Genomic DNA, 12,602 nt, shown 5'->3' with positions numbered 1-12,602 from the left:
GGGTTTGGATGGGTGTGTCAGTTTATCTTACTCATCCAATGTCAGACCACGCCCCCTCAGCTCAGCACATAAAGCTGAGCATCACAGTGGGTTTCAGTGCATTCAGCGTCTGATCAAAGAGGGAAGAAGAAGAAGGGACATTAATCCATCCACAGTGGGTGCTGACAGCCGCCCACTGCACTGGGTAAGAATCTGAGGTCCTATTTTCCTCAATTTTAAAAATAATGCAGTATTTATTTTCAACAGACTATTATTCCTTCAGTAACTACCCAGAGGTCACTGCCCTCACCTGTGGTCACGAGCTCTGGGTAGTTACTGAAAGAATGAGATCAGGGCAGAGCAGCTTTCTGTAAACGGTGGCTGGCCTCTTCGTTAGAGAAAGAGAATATTACACACTGCTATAATTATACATGCAAATGTTGGCACACGACTTGACACATGTAGAATTTATTTCATATTATACTAATGACAAAATATACTAATACAGTGGGATGCAAAAGTTTGGGCAACCTTGTTAATAGACATTATTTTCCTGTATAAATCGTTGGTTGTTACAATAAAAAAAATGTCAGTTAAATATATCATACAGGAGACACACACAGTGATATTTGAGAAGTGAAAAGAAGTTTACTGGATTTACAGAAAGTGTGCAATAATTGTTTAAACAAACTCTGCTACTACCAGAGGTTGTCTGCACCACACCAGGGCCTGTGCTGCTAGCATAAACCAACTGAGCCTCAACCAGGGCCTGTGCTGTTTTCTGAGGCCATCTCACTGCACTGGGGCCTGTGCTGCCAGCTGGATCCATCGGCACCATCCCAGGACCTGTGCTGCTGGCTGAGGCCATCTGCACCGCACCAGGGCCTAGCTGGACCCATAGGCACCACACCAGGGCCTGTTCTGCTAGCATAAACCAACTGAGCCTCACCAGGGCCTGCACTGCCAGCTGGACCCATAGGCACCACCCCAGGGCCTGTACTGCTGGCTGGGGCCATCTGCACCGCACCAGGGCCTGTTCTGCTGTCTGGACCCATAGGCACCACACCAGGGCCTTTGCTGCTCGAAAAGCTTATCTGCAATACATCGGGCGCTGTGCTGTTGATTGAAGCCTTCTACACCACATTGGTGAATGTGCTAGCAGAAGCCCTCTGCTAGCAAGCCACCAGGACCTGAACTTTTGGCTGGAGCCTTACTTGCCATCCTAGGTTTGTGCAGCCTATTTAATTCAGCATCAACAATCATTGTGTTTTGGATAATGGCTTTTTTAATAACTTTACTTTGCTTATTGGCCGTGGGGGACTTTTGGACACTCAATTTTTCTAAGATGAGAACATTTAACAGTGACCCCATTCTGCGAGACATGGTTCCCAGATCTACATGCGTCACTGCTGCTATACATCCTGTACAATTTCCAATGTATTTGGAACAGGACATTAATCATTTTGAACTACAGAAAGATTTACCTCATCTTCAAAGCCTTCTTGCTTTGTACAATTACAAAATTAGTTACGAAAAATCCTGCTTTGTGTCAACATTTCACACGTCAAAATCAATAAGTACAAAGCAGAGACTTCTGATCGTCTTACTACTGCTCTTATCTGGTAATGTGCAACCTAACCCAGGCCCTGAGCTGCAATGTAGCCAGACACCATCTGAATTTAAATCCTCACCTGGGCTGAAGATAGTTCATCTTAATGTGCGCAGTTTGTTACCCAAGATGGATATGATCAAGATCTGGGTTCAATCAACAGATGCAGATATTGTCCTCATTTCTGAAACTTGGTTGTCTAAATATATATCTGATGAACATGTTAGCATGGCTGGCTACAATATCTATCGCACCGATAGGTTTAAGAAAGGTGGTGGTGTTGCTGCTTATGTTAAGTCAAAATTTGATGCTACAATAGTTCTATCAGAATCAATTTGCAAACAATTGGAATTTTTGGCTCTGAATGTGAATGTTGCAAAGGGTCTTTGCATAACAGTTGCTTGTTGCTATCGACCCCCTTCTGCCTCCACAGAAGCTCTGCGTTCTTTAAACCTCTTGCTGTCCAGACTAAATTATGGGGAGCTTGTTCTAGCTGGTGACTTTAACTGGGATTGGCTCAAAACTGTTTCAGATGATTTTAAATCTTTCTGTGATTCTATCAGTCTTACCCAGCTGGTCAATTTACCCACTCAGCCGAATCTCAAAAGCCCCGAAAAGTCTACCTTGATTGACTTGATTTTGACAAATGTTCCTCGTAAATTTTCATCTTTGGGTGTCTTTTGTAACGACTTAAGTGACCACTGTGTTGTTGCTGCTATTAGAAATACTAAAGTGGCCAAGTCACAACATCGTATTATTTTTAAAAGAACTCTTAAACATTTTAATGAGCAAGCATTTTATCATGATTTGTCAAACTATGACTGGAAGAAAATAGGATTGATCCCTGATGTAGAATTAGCGTGGGCATTCTTTAAGGATGGGTTTGTGCAAATTGTGAATAAACATGCTCCATTAAGAAGATATAGGATAAAAGGTCGTGAAAACCCCTGGTTCTCCCAAGAGCTGGCAGATATCATTCATGAGCGTAACCTGGCTTGGGCCAAAGCGAGGAAAACAGGCTACCCCAGTGATTGGCTTCTTTTCAGACAACTAAGAAACAGATGTACTTCCTCTATTAAGAAAGCTAAAACAGAATATTATCTGTTTTAGCTTTTAGATAGTGGAAACCTGCAGTCAGCTGGGACTGAAGAAGTCACTTGGATTTTTTTTTTTTATGTTCACACAAAACTCCTGAAAGTTCATCCAGTCAGCTTCACAGTTTGCTCTAAACTGAAAACGAGGCTCTGAACATATTTATGGACAAATGTACATTTCTGAGCATGTTTTCTTGTTGGTTTCTTAGTCATTCCAAATGTCTCTGCTTGGAAACTGTCATGGTCTGGGTGAGTGGCATGCCTGTCTGCTGTGTTTCTGGTCTCCTGCCCTGGTGGAAACTGTAGATTGTAGTGGCAGTACTTAAGACCGGCAAGCACTCTTCGCCTGAACGTCTGCTAATCACCGTTAGTGTTTGGCCGCTTACGTTACTTGCTTTTGCTGGTACATGTATTCACTGTATTCTCTGTCTCCAGTTAAATCCACAGACAACGCTCGCAACCTGCCCACAACCAACTCAGTCAGATCGCTGGTCATTTCTGCTACTAACTCCACCACTTCCCAGGTACGAGTCATCGCCACTCCATCTCATCTGCCTGCCTCTCTGATGCACCGTCAGGACCAATTTGGATTCATCACTCACTGACTCACCCGGACCTAGCCTCCTTCCCGACCAATCTCCACCTGCTGACAAGTAAGCCTGAACAAACACATTCTAGAAATCATTTCCACCTGTCTCAACGTAACTCCTCTCCTGTGACTGCAGAGGCCCAGTTGGCACTGGCCCTTGTTTCATAGTGTTCATAGTATCCCAGCACCTGCCACAGTGAGAGACGTCACTCAGTTAACATTATAGCAGTAATCATTCAGCCCTCTTCTCAGCCAAGTGCCAGATAGTGCCCACCATAGTAGTTCTAGTTCATAGCATGTATTCCTGCCCTCTCCTTTGCACATGATTTTCCCAGTCACTAGTCTTCTTGTGTAGTTATTCCCGCAGTGTCATTGTTTTCACTGAGTCACTATAGTACGTCACCTGTATATAGACACTTGTGTGTATTACCGTTTCTTCACTCACTCTAATATATTCTTGCCACGTACATCTTGTGTGTCTGTGTTGAATCGGTTTTGGGTCCATCTGCTCCAAATAGCTCACGCCGTGACAGAAACATCAAAACAAAAATATCTTTTATGATCTAATAAAACCAGACAGCAATGAAACAGGCTGCTGTCAATATTTCATTGTTTCTTCTACAACGCTTTCAAAATTTCATCTTCTTTATGTTTTTATGGCATCATTAACATCTTTACTTTCATCACCCTCACTGTGGCACAGGCACTCAGTTTTTGGGCTTCACCACTAGGCGGGGCTATTTTCTATAATTTTGGGGTAACGTGTCGCTTGAACCCAGTTCACAGTAATACTGGTAAAACCAGAAAATTAATAATTAAAACAACAACAATGAAGATGTGAAAGGGAGGCCTGATTTACACCAACCTAAGAAGGGTTTAACCTTTAAAAAAGCCTCATTTGATACAAACCTCAAACCTTTAAAACAAAAAATCACTTTGTCCAGTGTTACGTCATGATAATATTTTTTTGTTTGTTTTTTACACTGGGCTTAACAGAAGGATGTGATTGGCCACAGGTCCAATTTTGTTGCATTGTGGGAACAACTGAGTCTGAGGATCAGGACCTCAGCCTCCCTCTCATAAAACAAATAAGGCGCTCCAGGCTTTAATGTCATTTAAACATTCTGATAAAACTTTTGGTGTGCTGATAATTCATTTGGAAGACGTGGACTGAGATCCTGATCCTGTCAGAGGATCCTACAGGAAGTAAAATAAACTGGCTTTAAATGTTTACTCCAGGCTCACATACTCCTAACACTCTGTGCCTCCATGCATCACATCTGAAGTGTTACTTCACTTGCTGACTTGTGTAACTTCACCACATGGTTTCAGGCCACAGCAGTATGCAGAGTCCAGTGAGAAAATATTTTGCAGCCAACCTGTTCAAGCCATGCTTAGAGAGAATCCTGTTAAATGCTAATTTCATTCATATGCTAAATTGAGAATTTGAAGTCATCAATGAATGTGGGCAAAACTATCTTGGCTTTATAATTTTGTCGGCTTTTTAAAAGTCTTACCCGTTTATCTGTTTTTTCCTCTCTCTCTCTCCCTTTGCTGACTTCATCAAGCTCCCACTCCTTCTAACGCTCTCTGTCTTTGTGCTGTCACTAAATGGTTCAATGTAGCAGTGAAACAGAATTTACAACCCAGTAAGGCTTCTTATAATAATAACATTATATCAATATTCTTTTTTTTTTTTTCTTGTTATTATTTATTTTATTTTATTTTCAGTTGTTACAGACATGAGTGAGGGATCGGAAAGGGAGAGAGGAAGGAAAGGAAAAACAGAAGGGGAGAGGGACAGAGAGAGAGGGGGGGAGAAAAAAAAAATCTCCTGGATCAGCTGTTGAGAGAGAGAAAAAGACAAGAAAACAAGCAAAAAAAACAGAGCAACATACTAAACACAACACCATCACATTAATCTAGCTAAGTGTAAACAGCAGTAAATACTAAATATTGAATGTTGTTGTGCAGCACGCAGGACCGACAGCACACAATGTGCCTTGAAGTAGCAGCCAATAAAGGTGTAGTTTATGTCTATGAACAGTGAACACCCGTGTGCACACCTGTGTGGATCAGCGCGCTTGTATTCAAAAGGTTTCCCCATGTAATGGTCTGCTAGAGGATGTAGAGAGCCATAGCCCCGCCCCCCAGGGCATGAAGCAGGCATGGAGGAGATCCAGGGCCCAGACATCCAGAGGCCCCAGAGTGCGAGAGCCCAATGAGGACCACCGGAGGGGCATCCGTGCCACCCTCGTGGGAAGAGCTGAGGAGGCACACACAGACACAAACATGCATGCCCACCCGCATGCATACATTATATCAATATTCTAACTGAATATGTACAAATTTGATCCTGTGTGAATTAAAGAAAATCCCAAATAAATTCAACATTTTGCACCCTAACCCCCTTAGCCTTACATAGTTTTTAAATAATCACTGGACATATTTCCCACATAATTAATATGTCTTACTCTTCTTAGCCCAAGAAACCACTGAAGCAAACCAATATAATGAAACTGCCTGAAGCTGGCGACATATCTGTACGTCTGTAAACCGTATTGTTTTGCAACCTTTTAGTGAAACGAACGTGTCAACAACAATTCTTTGTCAATATTAGGACTTGCAAAGAAAAGCGTCTGGACTTCTTTAAGTTACTTGAAGACGTTTCACCTCTCATCCGAGAAGCTTCTTCAGTTCTAAGGTCAAATGGTGGAGAGTCCCAGATATAAACCTAGTGGGAGTTTCCCCCCACAGAGGGACAAAAGGACCCCTGATGATCCTCTAATCTCCTGAGCCAAGGTGTGAAACTGGGTGTGGGTCCCAATCAGCCAGAGTTTCGGGTGTGTTCATTGTGAAACCTGGCCCCACCTTATCATGCGAATTCCTGAGTTCAGATGGCCCAGGATGTGAGTGGGCGTTAAGGCGTCTGGGAAGGATCTCAAAACTGGATTATAGATGGCAGAGAGTTGGTGTCGTAAGCCCCGCCTCTGTTCAAAGATGGTCGCTCACAGTGGACATAGATGGCTTCTTTCACTCCTCTTTCAAACCATCTGTCCTCTCTGTCCAAAATGTGAACATTGGCATCCTCGAAAGAGTGACCTTTGACCTTTAGATGCAGATGGACTGCTGAGTCTTGTCCTGTGGAGGTGGCTCTTCTGTGTTGTGCCATGCGCTTGTGAAGTGGCTGTTTGGTCTCTCCGATGTAGAGGTCTGAGCATTCCTCACTGCACTGTACAGCATACACCACATTGTTAAGTCTGTGTTTTGGCGTTTTGTTTTATCTGAGTGTATGGCTGGGTCTGAAGTACACTGGGATGTCGTGCTTGTTAGTTTTTTGGGTTTTTTTAAGCAACTTAAAGACGTCCAGACACTCCAAACCACATTCACTCAGGGCCTTCTTGATGTTCTTCTGCCTCCCTGGCTGCTGTGTCTGTGGGCATGATGTTCGCTCTGTGTTGTAGCGTCCTGATGACACCCAGTTTGTGCTCCAGTGGATGATGAGACAAACCTTAGATACTGATCTGTATGTGTAGGTTTATGGTACACGTCAGCTTGTAGATGTCCAGCTGGGAGAAATGTGGTTATCCCAGCTGGACTTTTGTCAAAGCTGGGAAGGCGCCAAAAGAAAGTTCCAGCCGATCCGGGAGAGAAGGACACCCGCTGCCCAAGCGGTTTCACACATGTACAAAGTCCATAAGTAGCATGTTACCGTTTGAACACTGGTCTGTATTCTGTAAAGGTTCTTGTTCTTATAACTGTACTGGTTTTGGCTGAGAGGAGCGAGGCTGGTTGTGCTCTTCACACTCCTCGAGAAAAAAACATTAGTGTGTAAACTTGTGACTGTGCGACTTTTAAAGACACTAATAATGTATGTTGTATAATAATTCCACCCTGAAAAAGCAAAAGTTCAAAGAAATTATTTAAAGCTAATAATTGCCAATGCCTGTTGTCACCTTATATAATTATATATTATTTTGTTTTAACTCTTTCTGAGCTTAAGAAACCACCGAAGCAAAACAATTAAGCAAACCTGTCTGAAGGAAGGCAAAAGTGTATATTTAAATTATTGTATAGTTTTTATAATGTGCTATAAGCATGTGTGCACTTTTATAGAGCTGTTTCCAATTTCGTTAAACTGTGTATAATGACAATAAAGGCTTTCAATTTCAATGTCAATTTAAAAAAACTGCAGCGGCATTTCTGTGGCAGCTCGATTGGGAAAAACTGTCAGCGATATAGTTTTGCAACCTTTGGTGAAACTGTGTTGACAACGTCTGTAAATATTAGGACACTGCGTCTTTTGTCAGAAATGCTCTTTCATTTGTTTCAAGCTGTCTCCTTTTTATCCTTTTTTTTTTTTCTCGAACACAGTTTGTAGAAACCTTTGAGGTATCATTTTCAGTGACACAGACCAAAAGAGCGAGAGGAGAACTGTTTTTAATGTCACTCTGTTGTTGCACATGAGTCACATGTTCGTGTTCATTTGTGTGTTCTTTTTTTGTTTTTGTTTTTTTGTTATATGTTGTGCTTGTTGTCACTTCTGCTCTAAATGTAACTCAACATGACTGTAAATGAGATTCAGCCTCAAAGATTTCTTGGAGTAAATAACTCTGGGCTCACGAGACGGGGCTCTCTGCTATATTTTGTGGGCGTGGTTTAACTTGTGCTTGTTCATAGTATTGATACTATTTCATAATCAGAATAATAAAACACTTTGTATAGGTGTGTGTGTGTGTGTGTGTGTGTGTGTGTGTGTGTGTGTGTCCGTGTGTCCATTTATCTTACCCACCATTTTCAGACCACGCCCCCTCAGCTCAGCACATAAAGCATCACAGTGAGTTTCAGTGCATTCAACAGATCAAAGGAGGAAGAAGAAGAAATGTCCTGCTGGAAGAATTTCAGTCTTCTCATCTCATGCGTGCTCCTCTTCATCATCCAGCCAGGTGAGTGATGTTTTCTATTGTAATTTAATTTATTTGTTGATAATTTAAATCTTCATGTAAACAAGCGTAACACAAAGTTCCTGATATTGTTCAGTGCTACAGAGCAGTTGGTGCTGTGTTTGTTTCACTCATCTGTTCTTCACTTCATCATCTGCTGATTTATGCGTCCTGATGTTTGGTTTCTGTTTCAGGTCGTGGTTCTGAGATTATCAATGGGAAAGAAGTCGAGCCACACTCACTGCCTTTCATGGCTTATGTGACAGGTGAATATTCCTGTGGAGGGACATTAATCCATCCACAGTGGGTCCTGACAGCTGCCCACTGCACTGGGTAAGAATCCCATGCTTTAAGGAGCCTCGAACTGTCTGGGGTCTGGATCTCCACCACGCCTACTTCATGTCCCTGGGGGCGGGGCTATGGCGCCCCATACCCACTCTTAGACAGTTACACGAAGAAACCTTATGAATACAAAACGTGCTCACAAACACACACTATCTTTGGTGGCTGCTGCCTCTAAATAATCGTGTGTTGTCGGTCTTGTGTAGCATTCAATATTTATTATTTACTGCTACATGATGACTCATGTTGGTTGTTTCTGTGTTTCTGCTGTGTCTCTCTTTCCTTTGTCTTTCCCGTCCCCGCTCCTCTCCATTCTGACTGTAATAACCTTAAAGTAAAAAAAGTAAATACTGAAGATCGAATGAACTATGACAATCAAGTGGACCAATATGACAAAACTGTAATGATCCACTTGTGAAAGTCAGTCTGTTGGGCTTTTTTTGGCCTTCAGACAGTCATACTGATTGTTACAGTGCCAAACAGGACAGGAAAAAAAAAAAAGACATTTCTTATTCTTTAAATATTTATTATATTTGTTTTTAACAGACTGTGAAGAGAATATATTGTGACCTTCTTAAATTTCGATAGTTTAGAGCTTGGGATCACATGTCTGCACACTTTGATATACTGACTGTGAGTGAGGACATAAACATGATGTTGCTGGATTTATATTTATCGTAGCAAAAAATAATGTCAGCAAACATTTTACTGATATGAGCAGTATAAACATCTTTGCAACTTTACATGACAGGAAAAAAACTAGAAAACAAGTAGACAGGTTTGCTCTTTAACGAAACGAGAACGTGATCACAGTCCAAAAAATGATGCTACACAAAATATGTTTGTAATTTAAATTAATAACATTCACAAACCCAAAGGAAAGCTGTTTCTTAGAGAGTAGAGCTGATCCTCTTTGAAGGTGTTATGTATAACAGCTGCTTCAGAGTTTTCCTCTCTCCTGTAGGCCAGAGGTGGAAGCTCCTCGAGGGCTGGTGTCCCTTCAGGTTTTAGATCTCACCCTGGGTCAACACACCTGAATCAGATGATGAGTTCATTACCAGGTGTCTGGAGAACCTCGAGACATGTTGAGGAGGTCGTTTAGCCAATTGAATCAGCTGTGATGGATCAAGGACACATCTAAGACCTGCAGGACACCGGCCCTCGAGGCCTGGAGTCCGACACCCCTGTGCTATATATTAACACACATGCAATGAGACAATTATGATTATTGTTTTTGAACCTGAACTTTTAACTTTTAAAACATGTAAACAGTCATCGTGTGTGTGTGTGTGTGTGTGTGTGTGTGTGTGTGTGTGTGTGTGTGTGTGTGTGTGTGTGTGTGTGTGTGAATAAGGCGACTTTGGGAGCACACTCTATCAAGAAACGGGAAGAAAATTCTAAACAGATCCGAGAGGTTGTGACACACGTTCCTCATCCCAGCTACACCAGTGTCGCTCTGGGCAACGACCTCATGTTGCTCAAGGTAAGGAGATGATTCACTGTCCAAAAGTAAGTAAAGAAAAAATGCAACATTTTCATATTAAATAAAGTATTTTCTCTTTAGACACGTTCACACACATTTCAACAAATCACTGCAGATATTTCAGGAAAATATAAAAATAAATGAGTGAATGACTGATGGTGCAAAAGTTCAGCACAATGCTGCATATTTATGTATATATTAGTGCTGCCAGTGTTAATCTCATTAAAATGACGTTAACGCCAAAACTGCATTAAAGCGGCAAATCTCTAATACCTCGTTAACACAGATCGCCACGCGGGGCGGGTTAGCTCGTTAACGTGTTAGCCCCATCATTTTAACAAGATTAAATTAATTGACTTAATTAGATAATTAATAATAAGAATTAACTTAATTATATGTATACTATTTTTTTTTAGCTTAACAAACCAGCAAAGAAAACCCGGGCAGTCAAATGGCTCAAGTTATGCACAGCCAGAGACCCGGCAGCTGGCAGCACGTGTCTGGTGGCTGGATGGGGAATAACCGAAACAAAACGACCATCAGACGTCCTCAAGTCTGTCAATGTGACTGTGGTGGACAGGCAGACGTGCAACTCTCGTGATTATTACGACCACGACCCTGTTATCACTGATGACATGATATGTGCTGGTTCAGATGGTACAAACGTCGCTGATACCTGTCAGGTACGTATGAAGAATACATGTATTTTTCCTTGTTTCCTTGCATTCAGCTCAACACCTGAAACACTGTCATGTGTTTGTTCTTGCTGCAGGGGGATTCAGGGGGGCCGCTGTTGTGCGATGGAGCGCTGGTTGGAGTCACTTCTTTTGGACGGGGTTGTGGTGTCATTGAAAAACCTGGAGTCTACTCGTTTGTCTCAAGGAAACAACTGAAGTGGATCAAGGAAACATTAAAGTCAGCTTAAATGTCATGAAAGCACAGGCGTCAGTCTCTACGAGCTTTGATGCTTTCATGTTAAATCTCTCGGTGATGTCTCTGTAGACCATTGTCCATTTTATCATTTCTCATTTTTTAGTTTCTGCTAGCTTGCTCACATTCTGCACATGTAGCGGTGCTGTCACGGTCAGTCGTTTCCACTGCAGGAACTGAAGGCGGGAACATTAACTGGACTGACCTGAACACGTTTTTTAGCCATTCAGTATTAAAAAAGGCACAGCCACTGTGATGGTTTATGGATTGCTGTTTTTCATTTTAGCTGTTGTAATTACAGGTGTATACACAACCCTGTATAAGTGTGATGACCTCGCAACGATCACGACAGCTCCAAAAGCAATCTTCACATTTCTACAGGGGAAAATGAGCTTTTTTACCCTGCAATTTACTGATTTGTGAAAAGATGTTATTTTCACTCAAATTTTAATTTGTAATTTCTCTTTTTCAATTATTTTTAATTATCACACATAATCCATGAACATAAAACAAAGTGAGTTTATTCAGTCTGTCAGTCATGGTTTGTCACCATCTCCTGTGTTAGAAACTAAAAATTGTGGCCAGAATGTTTTTATGCTGAATTTTTCAGCATAAATTCTTGTGTATTTTATTGCTCTTTGAATATTTGTGCTAAAAAAACAAACAAACAAACAATCCTAAAACAACAATTTGTCCTGACACATTTTCTATTCTTTCTACTTTCGAATAAAGCTCGTGGCTCTTTCTTTCATTCATGGTTCTTCCAAAGCGTCCTGTTTTTTGCAGTAACTCCTTTTGGCACCACATACTTCACTCTTTCACACTTTTCTTTTTTCGATTGTCACTTCTAACAACACGTGGCTGCAGTTTTGTCTCATACACAGCCACAACCTCAGGTCACAGTCGTTGATGCAGGGAGGTGTGATGAGCTGATGGAGCTCCGGTGTGTCTCGGCCTCACCTGCCGACGAGCCCAAACCAAACTCCTAAATCTTTCACATTATTTTGCAATGAGGAATTGTTTCAGTCCTCCATTTTTAGTGTTTTTTTATGACCACAAGCCACAGAGCAAGAAGTCCCCTGGCCTGGACCCTGAACACATCACTCACCACAAACATCCTTAAACAACACCCTGACATGATGTGCGTCAGTCTTTAGAGCACAGAATGAAAATGACAATCTAAGCTTAGTTTCACAGTGATACAGACACAAGGAGCGATCCAGTGTCCTGTAACTGTAACCTCTGAGGAGAACAAAAACAGAACGAGGACAATAACACTCGTGCAGAGCGACAATGACAGATCTGGCTTGTTGAGCAATAACCTGTTCGAGGCATTAAACTGTCCATCTGTTCTAACTGCATGATTGACCCTGCTTCTGAATGTGATCACTTTGCTGATAATGCTTTATGCATTTACTTTAGCCTGTTGTGTCATGGTGCACTGTGTGCAGGCAGAGTAGGAACCAAAGACAAATTAAATGAAGCCTCGTTGCTGTTACAGGAAATACAAAAACTCAGGCAAGGAGAAAACTGGACACACAGCCAGCTGAGATGATGCAACAAGGAACAGAGAAAACGGAGGACACAGCAGCTAACAAGACGATGACTAACAGGTGGGAAGACAACTGGAACT

At 41.8% G+C, this 12,602-nt stretch overlaps 2 protein-coding genes across 2 annotated transcripts in view; both read left to right on the top strand.

The window, feature by feature from the left end:
* Positions 1 to 79: 79 nt before the first annotated feature.
* LOC113033655 (granzyme K-like) overlaps positions 80 to 12,602 on the top strand; it is a 30,228-nt gene continuing 17,705 nt past the window's right edge. Inside the window, exons 1-4 of the mRNA XM_080308942.1 lie at positions 80 to 184; positions 685 to 1,205; positions 3,118 to 3,335; positions 8,073 to 8,140. The gene's annotated coding sequence lies outside the window, so the exon portion shown is untranslated. The remainder of the gene's footprint in view (positions 185 to 684; positions 1,206 to 3,117; positions 3,336 to 8,072; positions 8,141 to 12,602) is intronic.
* LOC113033683 (granzyme K-like) lies at positions 9,877 to 11,720 on the top strand. Its single transcript, XM_026187721.2, has 3 exons — positions 9,877 to 10,039; positions 10,456 to 10,722; positions 10,812 to 11,720. The coding sequence occupies exons 1-3, from the start codon at positions 10,028 to 10,030 to the stop codon at positions 10,962 to 10,964; spliced, it is 432 nt and encodes a 143-aa protein (XP_026043506.2). The 5' UTR covers positions 9,877 to 10,027; the 3' UTR covers positions 10,965 to 11,720.

This window comes from Astatotilapia calliptera, chromosome 12 (genome assembly GCF_964374335.1).
Source record: "Astatotilapia calliptera chromosome 12, fAstCal68.1, whole genome shotgun sequence".
Classification (NCBI taxonomy): domain Eukaryota; kingdom Metazoa; phylum Chordata; class Actinopteri; order Cichliformes; family Cichlidae; genus Astatotilapia; species Astatotilapia calliptera.
Note: the sequence above shows the minus strand (reverse complement) of the source record. Positions and strands in the feature narration are given on the sequence as shown.